Source organism: Diabrotica undecimpunctata, chromosome 9 (genome assembly GCF_040954645.1).
Source record: "Diabrotica undecimpunctata isolate CICGRU chromosome 9, icDiaUnde3, whole genome shotgun sequence".
Lineage (NCBI taxonomy): Eukaryota > Metazoa > Arthropoda > Insecta > Coleoptera > Chrysomelidae > Diabrotica > Diabrotica undecimpunctata.
Window position 1 is genome coordinate 5,715,172 of NC_092811.1, and position 22,166 is coordinate 5,737,337.

The window sequence follows — 22,166 nt, forward strand, 5'->3', positions numbered from 1 at the left end:
AGTCAAAAGCATAGAGAAGAAGTCGAACCTCCAACTGGGTCTTAAATGGTTAATAGACGTAGGTAAATGCTTCCTAGTATTGCAAAATCGTCGAGAAAGCGCCAAAAGCGTGTGAAAAAGGTCGAGAGATATATTCTAGATGGAAATATATAAACCATAAATTAGTTTGTACAGAATTCACAGAAAAAGCGTCAGGATAGTTGAAAAATCGTTAAAAGTGTCTTAAAAACATTTTTGAAGATTAGAGAAAAAACGCCATGAACATCGGAAAATGCTTTCTAGTATTACAAAAACGTTGAGAAAGCGCCAAAGGCGTGCGAAAAAAGTCGTTTGTACAGAGTTTGCAAAAAAGCCTCGGGATAGTTGAAAAATCGTTAAAAGTGTCTTTAAAACATTTGAAGGTTGTAGAAAAAAACGCCATGAACATCGGAAATGCTTCCTAGTATTACAAAATCGTTGAGAAAGGTCAAGGGGTATATCCTAAATCGAAATATTTAAACCATGAAAATGTTTATTCAGAATTTACAGAAAAATCGTCAGGATAGTTGAAAAATTGTTAAAAGTGTCTTAAAAACATTTGAAGATTGTAGAAAAAACGCCAAGAACATCGGAAATGCTTTTTCGTGTTACAAAATCGTTGAGAAAGCGCCAAAGGCGTGCGAAAAAAGTCGTTTGTACAGAGTTTGCAAAAAAAGCCTCAGGATAGTTGAAAAATCGTTAAAAGTGTCTTAAAACCATTTGAAGATTAGAGAAAAAACGCCATGAACATCGGAAATGCTTCCTAGTATTACAAAATCGTTGAGAAAGGTCAAGGGGTATATTCTAAATCGAAATATTTAAACCATGAAAATGTTTATTCAGAATTTACAGAAAAATCGTCAGGATAGTGAAAAATTGTTAAAAGTGTCTTAAAAACATTTGAAGATTGTAGAAAAAACATCGGAAATGCTTTTTCGTGTTACAAAATCGTTGAGGAAGCGCCAAAGGCGTGTGAAAACAGGTTGAGAGAAAAGCGTTTGTACAGAATTTGTAGAAAAAGTGTCAGAATTGCTTCATATTACAAAATCAACAAAAAAGTGCCATAGGCGTGGAAAAAGGTCGAGAGGTATGTCCTAGATTGAAATATATAGAACATAAACATGTCTGTACAGAATTTACATTGAAAAATTGTTAAAAGTGTCGTGAAATCGTTTGAAGATTTCAAAAAGTTGGAAAATAGTCAAGAAATCGTCAATAGTGCCAACAAAACGTTTGAAAGGCCTCCAAAATCGTGTGAAAAATGTCGAGAAATGTTTCTCGGTCGAAATATATAAAACAGAAATATGTCTGTACAAAATTTAAAGAAAAAAGCGTCAGGATCGTTAAAAAATCTTAAAAAGTGATCAGAGTCAGGATCGTTAAAAAAGTGTTCGAAGATTATAGAAAAAAAGTCAAAAGCTGCGAAAATACGTCCTAGAATTATAAAATCGTCAAGACACCGCCGAAAGCATGGGAAGAAAGATAAAACATAAACATGTCTGTAGAGAACTTACAGAAAATCATCAGGATCGTTGAAAAAGCGTTAAAAGTACTGAAAATGCTTCACGTTGGAAAATCATCAAGAAATCATCAACAGCGCAAAGAAAGAGTTGAAAGGCGGTTAAAACAGTGAGAAAACTGCCGAGAAAAGTATTCTCGATCGAAATATATAAAACAAAAATATTTTTGTAGTTCTACTTACAGAAAGTAATGAAAATTATACTGTTTGATAGATATGGAGCGTTTTGGAAGACACTTTTTCTGGCCAATTGTATTTAGTAAGGTGTATAAATTATAATTCATTTCATTATGTTAGGTTAAGTTTATCAAGTATTCTTTGTTGTTCAAAAAGTTACAATATTCATCAAAACGTTAATCGAAACTATTATTTATCACAGTTGTGTTACATCACAAGGTGAGTTGGATAATCGACAATATTTTCGCTTTTTTACACTTCATAGAATAAGGCCAACTTTATCTTGCAGATATATTTTACATTTTGAATCTCATATTTCTATTTAATATTTTTTTAATTCTTGTATTCCATTATACTCGTGTTGTTTATTACTAATAAGTCTAATATTACACCCATGTACAATCTGTGAGCTATATATTATGTTTTTATTGATGTTTGCCCTCAATTGCAGGTATTTTCTAGTTGTTTTTGTCAATAAACAGTTTCAATAAAATTATATTATTTTGCTGTGTATGTGTTTTAATTTTTATTCCTTGGAATTTTGTTACAAAAACATTGAAAAAGCGCCAGATGCGATGGGAAGGACTTAAAATACTAATCACGGCAAAAGCGTTAAAAAAAGATTAAAAATTACGGAAATGCTTCAAAACGTTGGTAAAAAAATCACAAATTTTGGGGAATTACACATTTTAGAGTATTGAAATCTCACCAATATGTTGAAACGTTGGAAATAACTAAAAATCGTCAAAACGCTGGAATAGTGCTAAAGCTGAAATTGTCAAAATTATCGGAAAAGTATGTGAATGTATTTAAAAAAACTGAAAATACCTTTAAAATGTTTCAAAATAGCTGGAAAAAATTAACATAACTGTGAAATATCAAAGGCGTTGAAAAAAGTGCCAAGAAATTAGAAAATATGTCGGATGATTGTTGGAAAAGGGTGAGGAAACATTAAAATCATTGTAAAAGCGACAAAATGCTGGTAAGGCGAATTAGTAGGTTTGTAAAAATGTCAACAGCATTGGAAGAGTCACAAGATTAGAAAATGTTTCAATTTTTTATATTGAAAATAGTTCTGGGCTAAAGAAAAAGGGAGGTGGAACATCTGTTGAAAAAGGTACTGTGTCAAATTCATTAGAGATGTATCAATATCTTTGGAAACGTGCCAAAAGCGTTGTAAAGACGTTGAACATGCTTTAAAAGTGATCTAACAGTATTCAAAATTTTTCAAAAGCATTGGTTAAGACTTGAAAATGTTTCAAAATCTTTAAGAAAAGGTAAAATTATTGTGGGGTGTCAATAGATTCTGAAAATCACAAAAAAAAACGTTGGAAGTAGAAAGACTAGATTTTTAAGAGCGTCAAAAACATTAGAAGATCGAAATACCATGAAAAACATCGGAATTAGTTCAAATGAGCTGAAAATCGACAGATCTGTTGGAAAATGCACAAAAACTGTCAAATCCATTAGACATTTTTGGAAAACTGCAAAAAAGCACTGTAAGAACTTTAAATATGTTTAAAGCGCAGTGACAGTATTATAATTTCTTCAAAAGCACTGGACAAGCTTTGAAAATGGTTCAAAATGTTGAGACTTGAAAGCCAAAATCATTGTAAAAGCATCAAAATCATTAGAAACGCCTCAATAGGTATTGAAAATGCCACAAAAGAGCTTAAAATCGAATCCCTAGGTTTGTAACAGCATCAAAAGCAGTAGATCTTCGAAAATGTTTCCCAAAAGCGTTCGGCTTTTGAATCAAAAGAAGCAATTTCTTCAAAGCATTAAAAATACAATAAAAGCGGTGGTAAAGTAAACCCAAGATTTGAAATAGCATCAAAAGAGTCAACACCATCATAAGCGTTGGAAATGCTTCGAAAGCATTGAAAATTATAAAAAAGGCGTCAAATACAACGAAAATATGTTGAAAATTACAGAAACAAATCTGATTAGAACGGCAAACGAGAACTTCACCAAAGTGCCCAGTAAAATTATTTACATTTTAACAAAAAAATCCTGTTTGGTCAAATTAAATGTGATTCTGGGTCTGGACTGAATCAGCTGGTAAATATGTTTTTGACTGTATGCTCTTGTTTTTTGTAAGAAGATGAAAAACTGACTAGTAAACTACATATAGTGAAAAAAATGACGCTTTTCACAGAATTGATAATGAAACAATAAAGGCTCGTTGAGTACCACGAATTATAAGATCCGTGCTGCTGCTTTCGTCAAAAGAAATCATCCAATGAAGAGAGAACGAAGGAAAACCTTTGCGGAGGTACTTCACCATGTCTCTTTTATTATCTCTTTATCACATCCACTTCTTAACCACTCTACTTTATTCTAAAACTCGATACGTTGTTCCGGTCTTTTTCTCTTTCATCACCGTAGTAATATTTAACTTCTCTAGGTTCAATCTTTCTTACTATGGAGCACTAGTCCAACTAACTTCTCCATTGTGATTCTCTCATTTAAACCCATCTCAAACTTCCATTTTTTGTCATCCAGCACTCACATAGAACACATCAGTCTTCTCCTTGTCAAGCTTAAAATCAGAGCATTGTGCGAGCTTAATATACCTTTATAAAGTGTAAATATTACTGTTAGTGTCTATAGAAATATTACTGAACAAAAATATAGTTCTTAAAATGATAACTGTAACAATTTAGGTTAAAATAGAACTGCTTATTGATCTTATTTATCAAATTGAAATACAAAGTACCCTCAGCTTGTTGGTATAATACAAAAATTTGGATTCATTTTCGTCTTCAATGATTTGTTCTTTTTTTACCAGATCTATCGATGGCATCCCAGTCAGTACCGCCAGCGCACCTCTTGACCTAGTATGGTGGCCACTAAAAACACTGAGAAGTACTTCTCTTATCTAGGAAAAGTACGACTCGATCTCAAAACCCTTCATTTAATACAAGTACTGCCCTCACTGCAATTGTCCTGTTCACCAATATTCGCGATCAGTCTACTCAGGACGCCCAATATCACTTCTTCTTTCTTATCAACTCTTGTCCGCAAACTCTGTCATAACCTGTACCCCATCTACAGACTATATTAAGTTGATGAGGGCTACTAGTCCGAAATTTTTCTTTAGTAGCCAATAAGAAGTGTCATCTATAAATTTAATTACAAAAATCATTTTTTTGAAGATTTAATCTTCGTCGTCTAGGAAAAATTAATTTTGCAAATGCATTAGATTCATTTTAAAAGTATATTATCTCAAATCACTACAAAATACGTTATATAAAATTGTAAAATAAATAAAGTGTATATAAAAAATGCATCCATATAAATAGTACTTCCTCAGTCAACAAACCAATCATTTACAACTGATCAAGGAACTTCGAGTACTTCTAGAACTTACCGAAGAACTCTTATCGCAAGGACAACACTCGTCACAAATCTTCTGGTGATGAACACTGCTTCTACTGCTACGCACGCTAGGCAGGTCTTTTATGTGCTCCTCTCCCCTACTGAATCTTCTAGAAGGAGTAGCTGCTTTCTTCACTTCTGCAGACTGAATTTTACCACTTGCAGAGACCGATTTTTTTATGAAGGGACTTTTCCACACGAAGATGCAGCCAGAAGCGTCGCAGGTAACTATGTGTTTTCCATCGGCGCTGAAGCACGCCGCGGTGATTACTCCAGCGTGACCTACGCCGATGTGAGTTGCAATACCTTAAAATAAAAATGATTCAGTTTCGTAATCTTTGCTAGAATGAATATAATATTATCAGCTGACAAAAAGTTTGGGACCTTGAAGAGGATTGAGTGATTATCATACAAAACTAAATTTATAGTTCTACAACCTCTTATAATATGTATCAAAAATCAAAAACTTCTTTTGTAGTTGAAAAAAGTTTCTACTAAAGAAGTACCGATAGTAGGAGCCTTTTACGAATGAACTTTGTTGTTTTATCTAAGATTTCCTACATTTATATGACCTTACCTTCTTGATATGTCCATACTTTGATAATTTGATCATTACCTCCGCTCACAAAATGCCCACCATCAGGGGAAATGTCCAGAACGTTGATGGTACCTGTAGGTGAACCTTCTAGTTCTCTTACTAGACTTCCGTCCAAGACTTCCCAGTAAGATAGTTTTCTATCGGAGCCACCTACAAAGATGAAAGAAGTTTTTGTTATTATTAATTAACTGGGGTACGTCCTAGGACTAGATGAAGCCTTTTATACATTAAGATAAGTTAGGTTAGGTCAGGTTAGAATTAACAACCGAAGACAAAAAATACGAAAAGCATCTACTTCAATGCAAAGACGTAAGCGAGATCAAACAGACGAAAATTGTGATAATGTAAGAAAATAGAGAAAAGGTAAAAAGGTATAAACGATGAGTCTTCATTGTATCGGCAACAAATGGCGTCACGTAATTACTTACGTCACAACTGACTACTTAAGAGTTTAATTGTAGACATACACCTTTAAAGATTACGGTTAATCTCATTATTACCAGAATACACCACAAAGATAAAAGTCGAAAGCTTACAGAATGACTCCACAAGATACCTATTCCAAAAAGAATAACTGAAAAAAGCAGAAACACATATATCACAGAAAGTGATGAAGTCGAAGAAAGCTATGCAAAAATTAAGTCTAATATCTTAGCCTCAGCCAACGAGGTTCTTGGTGAAAGAAATGTAAATAAAAATAAATCTTTCCCAAGGCGAAGAAGATTAGAGAACGAGCGAACTAATTCTACTATTCAGCCAGAAAACTACGGAGGTATAAACTTGTTAAATATTATCCTAAAACTTACAAATAAAATTTCATAAGTGCTAATAAATCAGAGGATAAGTTTAGTAGATGAACAACAGGGTTTTAGTAGTGGAAGATCGTGTACAAAGGCAATATTTGTTATAAAGCAAATTAGTAAGAAATCGCTAGAGTATAATAGACCAGCATTTCTGTGTCTGATTGACCTAAAGAAAGCGTTTGACAGAGTAAGACTCAAAGATGTAATCCATCTTCTGTATAATAGAGAAGTTCCCCTAAATATTATAAAGACAACAGACAACAAGACAACAAAATGGAAGTCAGAATAGATGGACAACTTACAGAACCTATAGAAATAGACAGTGAAATAAGACAAGGGGATTCATTGAGTCCTTCAATTTAATTATGGATGAAATCATCAAAAGCTTTAACAAAGGAAGAGGATACTGAATGGGAAACAAAATAAAAATACTCTGTTATGCAGACGATGCAATAGTAATAGCCCAAGATGAAGAGAGTCTGTAAAGACTGGTCCACAGATTTAACATACGAGCAAAAGAATTTAATATGACAATCTCAGAAAACTAAAACAATAGTAGTCAGCGAAGATTCAATCAGATGTAAAATAGGAATTGATCGCATAAGTATTAAACAAGTAATGGAAATAAAATACCTGGGAATTACACTCTCCAGCTGTGGAGACCTGGACAAAGAAGTGAGAGATCAAGTACAAAAAGCAAATAGACTGGCAGGGTGCCTTAATAACGCTACACATTACAAACAGACACATTAACACAGATGAAGTTAAGAATTTATAAAGCCAGTGTAAGACCAATCATGACATATGCCTCAGAAACAAGAACTGACACAGCCACAACGCAAAGACTACTGGAAAGGGCAGAGATGAGAAATTTTTTAAAACGTGGAATCCTGGCTCCATCTGTTGGAGATCTATAAAAACTTCATCTTTATAGAGCAGACTCTGGTTATTAATTTTTACATTGTTCTCGATTCAAATAAGTTTTACTTATATTTATAACCAATAAGAATCAATATTTATACCAGTAAGAATTTGGACCCCACTAGGAAAATACTTGACACACATAAACAAAGTATTGGCGAATAAAATCTGTCTTCGTCTTTGTCTCTGCAAGTCCCAAATGATGACTGTACCATCCGTGCTAGCGCTTGCTGCTTCGCTGTCAAATTTATTAACGTCTATTGCTGATACAGGTCCCTTATGTTCTTTGAGGGTGCAAATCAGCTGTTGTTTAAATGGAGAAATATCCCATAACCTAAAATTTAAAGTTGTCTTGTGAAAATATCGTTAAAGAGCGAATGTTTGACGCAATCGATCGTTTGGGCATCTCTGATATAAAGACTTACCTAACTTGTCCTTCACATCCTCCACTTATCAAAACTTTACCATGAGAAGTCGTAGTCAGAGCCGAGACTCCTTTATTGTGCGCGTTTAAAATGGCGTAGATCAATCTCCCCGTCAACGGAGTAAAAGATCGAATGACGCCATCGCTCCAACCTGTCAAAATGGATTTGCCGTCGTATGAAAAAACGACACTGGAGCAGGTGAAATTTTGGACTCGTATACGAAGCAGCTCTTGCATTGTTACCATTGACCAAAGACGGACGTCATGCTTTCCTGCTGTGGCAAAAACTTCCGAGAAGTTGCTATAAATAAATAAAAGTAATATTATAAGAAATATTCCTGGAACAACTACTTACACAAGTTCCACATCATTATGCTACACTTACAGGGAGTCAACTATATTATGGTATTAAACACTAAGCCGGAGAAACGCCGGTCCGCCTGTGCGTAACCATTTTATGCATAAAAAATCATTGTCAACAACTTTATTCATGTAAATATCGTTGACTATTTCATTAGACTATTTTTAACTGATAAAACGTCATAGCAACGCCACGTTTCCTACTGACAAAACTCCTTTCTGCTCGACTGACGTCTCTTGATTAAACTGCCAAAATTTAATTTGCGAAAATTGCCAAGCGACAAACTTTCACACCAGTCGAAAATATTGCCTGCAAAATTTTCTCTCTTATGTTATTATATACGAAAACATAAAATTACTAAAGTTTTTTATTATTTTTAACTTTATTTCGTATTTTAACAACCAACAATGTTCCCAAAATGGCAGCCAGTAATAGTAAATGATCTCGTCACACTCGTAATATTTTATCAAATGAAGTTAAAATGGACGAATTGCTTTTGAAAAGTTCTAGTGAAAGTGAAATTGAAAAACGTACTGGTGATTCAAGTGATTTTACATCTTCGAAGAACGATTTGGAGTGTTCAAATAGTTATTCTGAAGTGAGAAGTGACAGTCCAATATAACAACATTTTGATCGAGAGTTTGGAATGGATTTGGAATACAAACTCAATCCGGATATCCAAAATTTTAATCACTGGAGTACCGGTCTTAGATAGTTTGACAGAACTAAATTTAGGACGAAATGTGGCGACAGTTTTTTCCAAATAATTGCAGATGAAACTAACAAATTTGCAAAGCAAAAGCAGACAACAAAACATGGAGCAGAGAGGTTCGCTTCAGGTCCAAGCTGGTCGACTATGGTTCTGATGTGGTATCCTAGGATCACAGCAGTACCAAGATGTTAACTCTAGTGACTGGTCGCAGATTCCCCATTTCCATTCCCAAGGGTTTATGGGAGAAATCTATAATATCATAAAAGTTAATTGATATTGAAACACTAGGACCGTTTTATTAACCAGAATAAGAAGTCATATTTTTGAACCATGAGCTTATTTTCAACCAAGTTGTTTTAAGTCGATTTCATGGATTTTTTCCGATGCGATTTTTCACACGGAGTTTGACTATTTACCAGCAGCACATTCGAAGTGGAAATCAAGTTACATCCAAGGTCTAACTTATACTTACTAAGGAAAAGCAACATCATGTATGGTTGAAGTATGACAAGTAACTACCAATCTAGCTTTGAATTCACTGAGGTTTATTGTATATATTTCGGAGTTTAATGTCCCCACCAATATAGTGTTATCGTCGATCAGTTGAATCGCAGAAATAGCAGCGTTAACGTTGGTGGTTTTGTGGACTTTTAGAGCCGGTACTGACGGCATTTTAACGTTGCGATCGAATTTCAAATTGGATTTGATACATTCCTCTACCAGTTCTACGTTACCCTCACCATCTCCGATCACTAATTTGCCACCAAAAAGAAGTCTGATAGCTCTTATACCTAAAAAAAAACAAAAATGGATCTTAGGAGTTTATATTTAAAAGAAAAATAATATTTTTATTATACCTAAATAAAAAATAATGAAAAATATTGTTGCGCCAGCCTTGATACGCCACTGATCGAACATACTACGCACTTGATCAACGATTTGAGCTAAATAAAGGTGCTCTAACGCCGTTCTGGAAGCGTTTCGAAGAGTGAAACGTAATATACATATATGAAGGAGACTATTTTAGAATTTAGAGTCAGTTTAAAATAACATTTTGTATGGTTAAATAGCTAAAGAAAATTGGTTTAGCTCGAAGTGTACAGAGATAGAGTAATTACAACAAAAACATGATTCATTTAACCTCCATAAAAAGATTAAAGAAGCGGCAGGCTTATATAAACACAAGAACACTGGATTCCTGACAGATAATCAGGGAAACACAGTACTGGAAATAGAGCATAAAAGAGATATTTGGATTAAATACGTAGAAAAAACTTTTGAAGATATACGAAGTAACACTGGTATTACAACAAACACCAATTGCGAATCTGGACCACCATTTACAGTCGAAGAAGTAAAATATGCCATCAAAAGCACCAAAGATGGTAAAGCAGTAGGCCCTGATAATTTTCACTCAGAATTCTTAAAACTTATGGACTATGATGGCATAAAATGGTTGACAAATATATTTAACAGTATATATGATACGGGCGTGGTTCCCCAAGAGTGGTTAGTGTCAACTTTTATATATCTTCCAAAAAAACCCAATGCGAGAAAGTGCGAAGACTATAGAATTATAAGCCTTATGAGCCATTTACTTAAAACATTTCTAAAGGTCATTCACAAAAGAATATATACAAAATGTGAGGAACAACTAACAAGAACACAATTCGGATTTCGTGATGCTCTGGGAACACGGGAGGCCCTTTTTGCTGTATAGGTGCTATTTCAGAGATGCAGGGATGTGAATTGTGACATATACGTATGCTTTATAGATTACCAGAAGGCATTTGACAGAGTAAAACATGACAAATTAATGACTCTAATGCAAGAAATTGGAATTGACAACAAAGATCTTAGAATTATCAGAAACATTTACTACAATCAAATGGCCAAAATCAAAATAGAAGACCAGTTAACTGATAAAATTGCAATAGAACGTGATTCACAGTTCTGCTCTACGGAATGGAAGCATGGACACTGACTGTTGCATCTATGAATCGGCTCGAAGCGTTCGAAATGTGGTGTTATAGGCGCATCTTACGTATATCCTGGGTTGACAGAGTTACTAATGTGGAGGTCCTGCGTAGAATGGGGAAAGAATGTGAAATTCTCATGACCGTCAAAACTAAAAAGTTGGAATATCTAGGACATGTAATGAGAAATCAAGAACGTTACGGCCTTCTCCAGCTGATTCTCCAAGGGAAAGTAAATGGTAAGAGAGGACCGGGAAGAAGACGCATTTCCTGGCTTCAAAATTTACGAAAGTGGTATAACACGACTACCACTGAACTGTTCCGCGCTGCAATAAACAAAGTAAAGATAGCCGTGATGATCGCCAACATCCGGAACGGATAGGCACTTTAAGAAGAAGATGGTTAAATAAATAATTGTTATAAATTAATCGTGCTTTAGTGTTACTGTTAAAGGGCTTTAAATAAATTAAAATAAACATTACAATATGAAAAATTATCAGAAACAAATTTATTTATTAAAAATTAATCCTATTACCGTGTTGGTACAAATCGACAACACCACGATCCAATTTTTTCTTTGATAATTTGGCATAGCAGCCTATGACTGACGGTTGTTTGGTTGGTTCTAGTACATCTGAATCGTGGTGAAAGAAGAGTCTTATTTTTAGTACATCTCCAGTTGTTGTACCGCAGAAACAAACCTACAAATGTGAGAATCATATTAATGTGAGCAAGTACATGAGGAGCACAGAAAACATGTGACAATTAAAAAAAATCTATCCATGCAAAAATATTAAACATAACGATTGTCAAGGCTAGTACCTCATCTCTTTCATTAATCTCTACGCATAAAATTACTCTCCTCAGTTTCGCCATTGCTACGTTAAATTGGGACATATTTCTTGCCTTGTGGTTTATGACCCAGATAGTTAAATGGGCATCTCCTGCAGTTATGAAACATGCTGCACGTTTATTCATTGAATTTATGCAAGTCACTTCACCAGATATGCCTTTTGCCACCTATAACAAAGTCATTTCATTTCAAAGTATCAAACTAATAGTAAAATTACCAAATAATAAATAAAACCATCAAAAAACTATTTATGCGTTAGAATAATCACTAAAGATACGCAAAGTACATGTTAAATAAGAATGTAGATAAAATGGATCCATGTTTGACCCCCCTTCTTAAATCAATTGGTGGCTTCTGAAACTTCACGGTCCAATCTAATTAAACAGTTATCTTGCATGCGACGGGTGTTGCAATCAATTACCATCTACAGTCACTCATTAAATTTTCAAAAGGTTAGTACATTTAAACCTAATGCTAATATCAATATTACTACAGGGTGTTTCAAAAAAAGGTAACCACGTCTCTAGGGTAGGTAACCGCATTTTTTACGATTTTGCCGAAACTACTGGCAACATTGTAATGAAATTTTATACGAATATGTTTTGGAAGCTGATACATCCCATGAATTTGTTTTTATATCTGATTCTCATAGAGGGCGCTAGTTACACGGATCGTACTAAGTATTAGTCAATATAACTTTTTTAAGAGTATAATTATTAATCAAAATTTCAAGTAAACTTAAACATCATTCAATTTTACACGAAAAAGGTACTCTTGGCAAAACTCGATACTGTGTACCGTTTTCGGAATATTTTGATTTGAAAATTATGAAGTAATTGATGCTGATAGTAATGATAAAGTTCTAATAGGTATACCTCTATTTTCTCCAAGTGTGCCATGGAAATCTGACATTTATTAATTGTTATGACGATAAATCAACAATAATTAGAGTTTTGAAACCTTGCTATTTGTAAAATCAAATCAAAATGTACTCAAATGTTGAATACACTGACATGTTATTAACCTTAGGCGAATGTTTAAGATGTTCTAGTGCAGCTGTGACACGTTATGCAGAAAAGTTTCCTAGAAGAAACTTACCAAGTAAAAAAACATTTAGAGCCGTTGAACGACGTTGTCGAGAAACTGGGAATGTGAGACCAAATAAAATAAATTCTGGTAGACCAAGAACAACAAGAACAATTAATAAAGAACATAATATTTTAAATTTACTTGATCAAGATCCAACATTTAGCGTAAGGAATATAGTAAGACAAACAAATACTTCTTCTTCAAGTACTTGGCGGATACTGAAAGAACAGCAATTACATCCTTATCATTACAGACAAGTCCAAGAGCTCTTGCCAGATGATCTACCGGTTAGAGTGGATTTTTGTGAAACATTGCAACAAAGGACAGCCCACAATCCAAATTTTTTAAAATGCATTCTTTTTACGGACGAGGCCATCTTTACGCGACAAGGTATGTTTAACTCCCATAATACACACTACTGGTATGATAAGAATCCACAAGTCAAAAGGGTATCACATTACCAACACTCATTTAAAGTTAATGTTTGGGCAGCAACTTTAGGTAACAAATTAATAGGTTAACATATTCTACCTGGAAATTTAAATGGTGATATGTATCTTGATTTTTAAACAATTCCTTATTCGAGATATTAGAAGATTTAACGCTAAACGAGCGAAGATTTTTATTTTTTATGCACGATGGAGCTCTACCACACTTTGATAGCAGGTGTCGTAATTGGTTGAGTAATCATAATCAATCAATCAATCAAATCAATAAAATTTTCCGAATTGATGGATTGGTAGAGGTGCAGAAGCTCCGACCGCTCATTGACCTCCTCGGTCATGCGATTTTAACCCTTTGGACTACGCAGTTTGGTCGTATATTAAGGAAAAAGTCTATGCTACAGAGGTAAATTCACGCCAAGAATTGGAAGAAAGAATTCAACGTCAATTTAATGACATCATAGCTGATCCCCTACCGTTTAGAAGGTTAATGGAATCTTTAGAAAAAAGAATAGACTTGTGTATTCGCGAAAACGGAGGGCATTTTGAACACTTACTGTAATTGAATTTTATTTTATGTTCTTGGTCATTAATTTAATTTTCTTCTTGTGAGTTTTGTTTAATTACTAACTATTTTATACCAGCATCAATTATTACTTCATAATTTTCAAATCAAAATATTCCGAAAACGGTACACAGTATCGAGTTTTACCAAGAGTACCTTTTTCGTGTAAAATTGAATGATGTTTAAGTTTACTTGAAATTTTGATTAATAATTATACTCTTAAAAAAGTTATATTGACTAATACTTAGTACGATCCGTGTAACTAGCGCCCTCTATGAGAATCAGATATAAAAACAAATTCATGGGATGTATCAGCTTCCAAAACATATTCGTATACAATTTCATTACAATGTTGCCAGTAGTTTCGGCAAAATCGTAAAAAATGCGTAAAATTTTTTTTTCTTTAACGCCCTGTACCTTGAAAACGGATGGAGTTACAAAAATTTTTTACTAAGCAAACCCCAATTATTTTTCAGTGTTTTACCTATCCTAGAGACGGGGTTACCTTTTTTTGAAACACCCTGTATAAGAATTAATTAAATATTAAACTCAACAAGCTTCCGGATTGAACTGCTTCGGTTATCACTACGCCGAGCTCTCGAGATTCTTTTTGATGTCTTCTTCAGGGCTTCGGAGGTCTCAGTCTCTCGAGCCCCTAGACATATCTACACTAATCACTAATCAATGCACTACTGCTACTGGTAACAGCGGACTATTCATTTATACCGTCGATGGTGACGTGGTTTCGGTGGAAGTTGGCGTGGAGTTTGGAGTGAACATTTCTGACGGCGGGATTTCGATTGGAGGGTGAAGCCGATAATATTTTCTTTATGAGGGGTCTTCATGGTTGAGTGGAATTTATCATTTAAAATTGTGTATGCTAGAGACACAATGACATGCTATAACTAAGACAAAGAATGGGTAAGTGTTACGTTTGGCCCGTACTTTTGTATAGTGCAGAAGTGTGGACGCTAAAAGTATCGATCATGAACAAAATTGAAGCATTGGAAATGTGGGTTCATAGACGAATGCTGAAGATACCTTGGACAGCAAGGAAAACTAATGAAGAAGTACTAAGAAGCGTCAACAAAGATAGAGAACTGCTAAAGACCGTTAAACATCGAAAAATGTCTTATCTGGGACATATAGTAAGGGGCAGTCGATATAAAATATTACAACTGATCCTTAAAGGTAAAATACAATTATTCCATATTGCAGAAGATCGAGAAGCCTTCACAATGGTGATCGCCAACGTCGGATAATTCTGATATGGCACGCGAAGAAGAAGAGAGAAACAATAAAAATATAGAATATATACAAACCTGGTTACTGCAGATGACTTGATGAGCTTCGGTATCCCAGACAATCGCAGATCCACAGTCTCTTCCACCCAGACTGATAACGTATTTGTCATCCATAGAAAATATCAGGCCTTCGACACGAACCTTGTGGTGTTCGTGCTGTGATAGCAGTTCCATTTTCTCAAAATCCCATACTATTACTGTAGCCTTGAAATAATGTATTTATAAAACAAACCTTCAATAATACAGTGGAACTTGAATATTACGACCTCGGTAATAACGTCATCTCGGTTGTAACGTAAATTTTTAATAGGTCCGGTCAAAAACTATTCGATAACGTTATTAAAAACCCGGTTTTATCGGCTAAAAATAAATTAAGCCTCGTCTATAGCGTCATAAAATTTTACAGTAGTTTGCCGTTTTTTATTTTTGAAGACGTGGCCCTCACCTGCTCCGGTCCATTTCAGCTATGGATAGTGCGACTGGACCACCTTCCCTCATTCCCGAGGGTTCAAGCCACGACATGGCGCCCGACCTCTGGGGACAACAACTCAACACAGCCCTGAGATGTCCCATCCTACAGAAGTCCCAGACTTGACGAAGATGCTTGCATCCCTCATGCAAGCAGAGACGGCGCTAACCCAAGCGCAAACCAAGGCTGAGCACCCACCGACGCCTTCTCCGAGATGAAAGCTAGCCCTGCAGAAGTTCAGCGGCATGGAGCATGAAGAGGAATTAGCCATCCTGGCGACGGAGCACCTAGCAGACATGGGCATCGAGGAGAAGCACTGGACAGCATATATATTGGACCAGGGACTAGCCGGGGAAGCCGCCACATGGGCCACATCCCACGCCACTCCGAAGTTGCGGAAGTGCAATGCGTTTCTGGCTTTGCGGCATTGTTCCTTTCAAGAATGTGAGAAAGCCCGATTATCCCTTCTGTGTACAGTTATGCGACCTTGACAGTTCTATGATTTCTCATTTATCAGTGCCAGTTTAAGAAATTTTCGCGACCTTGCAATTTTGTTCGGCTCGTTTTGTTTTTAGATTTTAATTTAGTAATAAACTTTTTGTTTGTGCAAACATGACAGGCACAGAGAAAGGAAAGCTTTTGGTTGTTGGGAAAAGTTTACATCCTAGATGTTTGAAAAACATAAAAACACTGCTGTAAACTAAACAGCCAACAAAAAAGCGTGGATCACTTGCGTGGCTATTTTTGAAGAATCATTGAGAAAGTGAGACAAGGAACTCTCTTCAAAAAAAAAATCTCTTAGTTGACAACTGTGCAGCCCATCCCAAGCTTAATTTGACCAATATCAACTTAGTTTTCTTACCAGCCAATTGCACCAATGTATTGCAGCTTGTAGCTTATGGACCAAGGAGTCATAAATGGACAATGGGAAACCCGTGAACATTACCATCCTTGATGCAATTCCGTTTTTAGACAATGCGTGGAGTGCGGTTACGTCAGTGACAATTTGTAAGTGCTTTCGTCAAGCTAAATTAACTGTAGTTTCTCCCAGTGTTCAGGATGTTGATGAGAATGACGAAATGCCTTTGTCAGAGTGGATACAAAAATTTAATGTAAACCAGAGAGAGTTTGGAACTGATCTTGATTCCTACATTTCAGTAGACGATCAGGTAGAAACATCTTAAGTTTTAAGTAATAGAGAAATTGTGGAACAAGTGCAAAATGTGGAAATGGATATTAATGAAGATAATGAAGAAGAAGACGGCGTTGATTATCCTATAATCCAAGAAGCACTGTGAGCTGCTGAGACCATATTATACAGGTTTTACCAGTTCAGGAAGGCATCCATAAATACCAAAGAAGCAGCTCAGATTATTTAGGACACTACAGAAAAACTTTATTTTTCGGAAGGGGTTGTGTAGAAGAAAATAACTGACTTTTTTCAGCATTAGAAAACTTTTTCATAAAAAATGTAAGTTTCATATACATGATATGTTTTATTTCTTAATTTTTTTTATCCTAAACGCAACTGTAATAATAAATAATGCTGTAATAAAATTTTGCCTCGTTAAAATTTTATTTTTTTCTACCTCTTTTATAACATCATTCTGATATAGCGTCATTTTTTTATTGGACTCTTTAATGACGCTATAAACAAGTTCCACTGTATATTGTTTCCATTTTATCGCTTTAATGATTGTATATTAGTTACACAAGTTACCACACTTACCCTAAATCCAATATGGTTGATTTGGCCGCTGGCAATAAACTTTCCGGATTTGGAAACTGCCACGCAGGATATGATATTTGTGTGGCCGACCAAAAATTGCTGCTTTTTCGTACTCCACTCCATGATGGCCACCTTATTCCCCAAAGCGTAGACGACATGCTTTCCATTTGGATGGGCAAGTAAGCTGTTTGTATTTCCTCCTTAAAAGAGATCAAATAAATTAGTAAAAGAACAAAGTTTTACAAAACGGTAAATTTTGAGAAAAGCAAATTACTGAAAGATGTTTGATGTGTAAATTATATTTTACGAAGAAAACCAACCAAAGAACGGACTAAAAATATTATAAAGGGGAACATTAGTGGAACTGAAAATATTGTATGTTTCTTTCAATTATAGCAAGCAACACTGGTGCCACAGTCTAAGCCAGGGCTTCCCAAATTGTGCGATGCCCTGGTGTGTCATTGGCAACACTGGAGTCGAGTGAGCGCCGGGCGCATTTTGTTTCGCCGGTCAGCTCCCCACCCCCGTGTTCGCTACTGTCGCGTGTGTTATGTCAAGCTTTATGTTAGTTATGGTTATATTCAAAAGAATAGAAAACGAAGTGAAGAATCAGGCGAGAGCAGTAATGTTAATTTAAGTAAAAAGAAGAAATATAGGAAATATGACGACCAATATTTGGATTTTGGATTTACTTGCGTTACTAAAGGGAATGTAGAACTTCCACAAGTGTTGGCGGCTGAAAGTATGCTTCCTAATAAACTAAAAGGGCATTTGGAATCAACTCACAGTCATTTACAAGGTAAGCCAAGGGACTTTTTTGTAAGAAAATTGCGAGAGCTACAACGTCAGACTACGGCTTTGGTTTCAAGAGCATCAATTCCTACCAAAGCATTACTCGCCGCTTACATAGTAGCTTATCGTGTTGCCAAATGTAAAAAAACACATACATGTAACAGTGATGATTGGAGAATCGGCAGCTAAAGAAATAAAAATGTACCTCTTTCAAAGAATACGGTTAGTCGCCGTATTTACGACATGGCAGAAGATATTAATGAGCAAATTGTGGGGAAACTTTTAGGTTTATTTGCCATTAAACTGAACGAGGCGACTGATAGTAATGACGATGCTCGATTGATATGTTATGTACGGTACATACAAGAAACAAATATATGTGAGAATTAGTTATTTTGCAGAAAAATATGTGAAAGTTATAAAGCCACTGATTTATTCGAGATTTTAACCTCATGTATGACTGAAAATAATATTACCTGGGATAACTGTATAGGCGTGTGTGCGGATGATGCCCGAGCGATGTCTGGACAGTATGGAGTACTACAAGCTCTCATCAAAACATACATATAGAGGCCTTAGCAGCAAAGAACATTACACCTGAATTAAGTGTTGCGATAGATAGCATTATTAAAGTGGTGAACTACATTAAAACACGACTCGTGAAATCAAGAATTTTTCATAAACTTTTTGAAGAAATGGGGACCGAGCACACCTCTTTAATTTATTATTGCAACTCTTGTTGGGTGTCCAAAAGCAACGTACTCGTACGTGTATACGAATTAAGAAATGAATTTTACACGTATCTACATACAGAATCACATGATGATGGGCAAAACTTTATTAATTCAGAGTTTACAATAAAATTAGCATACCTCTGTGACATATTTAACAAATTAAATGATCTTAATAAGTCTTTGCAGGGAAACAACACTCATATCCTGCAATTGGCAGAAAAAATTACTGGGTTTCAGAAGAAGTTGTTCTTATGAAAGAGAAAATTAGAAGATCAAGAAATTGACTGTTTCCCTGCTTTACAAGGTATCCTAAATTAATCCCCCTTTGGCAAATATGTTTACACAACACATGTTATCATTGAGCGAACACTTTAAGAAATATTTTCCCGAAGATATGGAGCAATATGACTGGGTCAGAAACGTTTTCCTGCCATCCACGCCATCGACACTTACAGCAGAGAAAGAAGAATAACTGACAGAATTGTCCTATGATTCCTTGCTTAAAGCTTCAATACGACAAGGACAAACTGTTTGAGCTCACTTTTTTTTAGCTCACTCTCTCATGAATAGCATGCCATTAGCACTGCTGTATTAAAGGTTTTGTTACCATCCGCCACTTTGTACTTGTACGAAACGGGCTTTTCCGCAGTGGCAGTAATTAAAAATAAGTACAGGTCAAACATAAACTTAGAAAAAGAAATGAGAGTGGCAATTTCTAAACTAGAGCCCCGGTTTCATAAGCTCTGCTCAAAAAAGCAAGCACATCTCTCACATTAACCAGCCAGTTACATAAATAAATATCCCTTTTAATTTTTGTGCCTATGTTTTGATTTCGTTCTTGATTTCTAATAAAAAATATAAATGTTCAAATAGTGCTTTTGTTATAACTATAACTTGTTACTAGACTAGTACTAAAATTGGTAAGTATTATTGTCGGTTGGGTTTAGGGAGCGTCGCAAAAATAGCAAAGTCCCAAGAACGTCACAGTACGAATAAGTTTGGGAAGCCCTGGTCTAAACATAAAAAAAGATGAAAAAAAAAAAACGAAGATTAATGTGATGGCGAGAAAAATAATAGAACTACTTACATTGATTGATCAGATTGTAACGTTCATAAGCATATTTATAAGAAATCAAATACTTATGGAAGGAATTGACCAAGATTAATGTCATGATGAGTACAAAATAACAGACGAAAACAAACATAGCTAAAGATGTCTATAGTGTAACATTAGTTACTCTACATCAACCCCTGATTTTAGTGTAACAAAATGTGTAAAACGAGAAATTTAAGATTCAAATGAAGAAGAATGGTAGAATATCACAGCTACTATATACGCTTTAAAAAATTAGTAAAAGGTGAGCAAAAAGATATATAAGACACTTACATTACAGGACGTTTAATACATTTATCTCAAATAATATTTAAGAGTCTCTTAGGAATATTTTGTTCAAAAACTACAAGACTAATAATTTCTTAAAACGTTTTGAAAAAATCTTTCGATTCTCGCAGTTTTAGTAGAAGCTGTGGAAAGCAATAATAAAGGAAACGATGACTTACCATCAAATCCAATAATTGCCTTAATTCCCAGTTCTTGAACATCTTCTACCTCATCCTCAGCCATTGCTTACCTATACTCCCCTAAAATAATAAAAAGTTTGTCAATATGTCATCTAAAATGACAATATATCATTTCCTATAGTCAGTACTTTCCCTGTAGTTAAGTTGGATAGTTTACCATAGTAACCACTGAAGGTTGTCACAGAAACCATAATTTCGATCACACAGGCACTATACAGTTGAGTCCATGGTTCTTTACCCGTGCGTCATCATTTAAAACATGGGAAATAAGTCGGAAATTTACTACATGCAACAGAAAATGGCTACTGCTTCGATCACGGATTATATTATAAAGTTTGACGTTATCAAATAAATAGAATGTAAAATGTTAGTTTTGTTTTAAAATTTTGGTACAAAAGTATAATTAAATACAATAATATTTATACTGTGTTGATGGTAACAAGTAACAGTAAAATAATATTATTGCAAGATTGTGAACGTATGTTTTTCGTTTCTCATATTTCACTTTCATCACCTTCAGAATCTGAACTGTTATATCCATGTTAATTACTACAGGTTCGATATTCATATTACACGTATTTTCTTCTCTAATAAACCACTGTCCAATTAATTTGTTAGTATGATTCTAAGATTTCTGAATACTGTTTAGACATTAATGTTCTTAGTTTATATTTTAAATTCTCATGTCAGACTTTTTCAAGCGCCTGTGCTACGTCCAAGAGAATTGTAGAGCGGACTTTCTTTTGACGTGACAACGTCTTAAATTAGGTTGTGGCTCGGAGTCATTCATGAAAAAGTGTAACGCCCGCTCACGTCTGTTACGATGAGTCACCGAACGAGAGAGAGGCCCGCCGGACCGGCGAATGCCTTGCGTCTCTCTCCCACTCAAACATGATCGGTCCGCTGCGCGCGCAGCACTAGAGAATTAGGCGCGTTGAATCGGTGCGTGCTTGTGTCTCTGTCTTTCTCGAGCGTTCTTGGCGTTCAAGACACATTACAGCAGAAACACTTCCTTTCATTTCATATTTCTCCTATCATCGTCCTATCCTCAACAAAATCACTCAAATAGAAATTAGTTAAGTTTAAGTTTACATGTACAATGTTTTAGTAAACAAAATATATTTCTATAGTTAAAATTTGTGCAATTCTTATTTTCATTCAATTCCTTGTTCCTATTGTGCAATTTAATAATATTCATATCAATAAATATTCTACCGAGAAAAAGACGTTGTCACGTAAAATCTTCGCCCGTAAAACCGACTTTACAGGCAACCGATTTTTTTTCTCTTATTTTTTTCCCGTTATATTCGTTATTGTGTGAACTTGATCTATAGTGAAATGTTTATTTCTGAAACCAAATTGATGATTTGGTGTAAGATTTTTTCTATCTGTTATTGATTTTAATCTTTTTAATAGAAGTTTTTCAAATAGTTTTGACATCACCAGAAGGAGTGATATTGGTCGATAGGATGTCTCAATCTAATCTCAATCTCTCAACATCTCAATCTAAAAACAGCATTTATTAGGTGTGTCAGCTTAACTATGGCTTTTCTATGGCCAAGGCTGCGAGTGAAAGAAATCATGGAGAGTTCGACTAAATTTACAAAAAACTATGGAACCTGAAAATCGTGATGCTAAACCTTCGTATTTCATTCATATTCAGCTACTTCAATTTTGCTAATATAACTGATCGTGTATGATAGTATTCAAAATATTT

General features: G+C 34.9%; 1 protein-coding gene across 1 annotated transcript; it reads right to left on the reverse strand.

Annotated features, from left to right (window-relative positions):
• Window positions 1–4,920: 4,920 nt before the first annotated feature.
• LOC140449454 (cilia- and flagella-associated protein 52) lies at window positions 4,921–20,563 on the reverse strand. Its single transcript, XM_072542629.1, has 10 exons — window positions 20,429–20,563; window positions 17,343–17,542; window positions 15,163–15,348; window positions 11,713–11,910; window positions 11,426–11,591; window positions 9,387–9,705; window positions 7,843–8,142; window positions 7,519–7,751; window positions 5,673–5,843; window positions 4,921–5,401 (listed from the first exon to the last, which is right to left on the reverse strand). Exons 1-10 carry the CDS (start codon window positions 20,490–20,492, stop codon window positions 5,043–5,045), a joined length of 2,196 nt encoding a protein of 731 aa, XP_072398730.1. The 5' UTR covers window positions 20,493–20,563; the 3' UTR covers window positions 4,921–5,042.
• Window positions 20,564–22,166: the final 1,603 nt, after the last annotated feature.

Coding starts and splice junctions, on each gene's coding strand:
- LOC140449454 (XM_072542629.1), bottom strand. CDS start 20,492: ATGGCTGAGGATGAGGTAGAAGATGTTCAAGAACTGGGAATTAAGGCA. Junction 11,911..15,162: donor AAGTCATCTGCAGTAACCAG/GTTTGTATATAT, acceptor ACTTTGTTATAG/GTGGCAAAAGGCATATCTGG. Junction 5,844..7,518: donor TGGGGTCCAAATTCTTACTG/GTATAAATATTG, acceptor TCATCTTTGTAG/GTGGCTCCGATAGAAAACTA.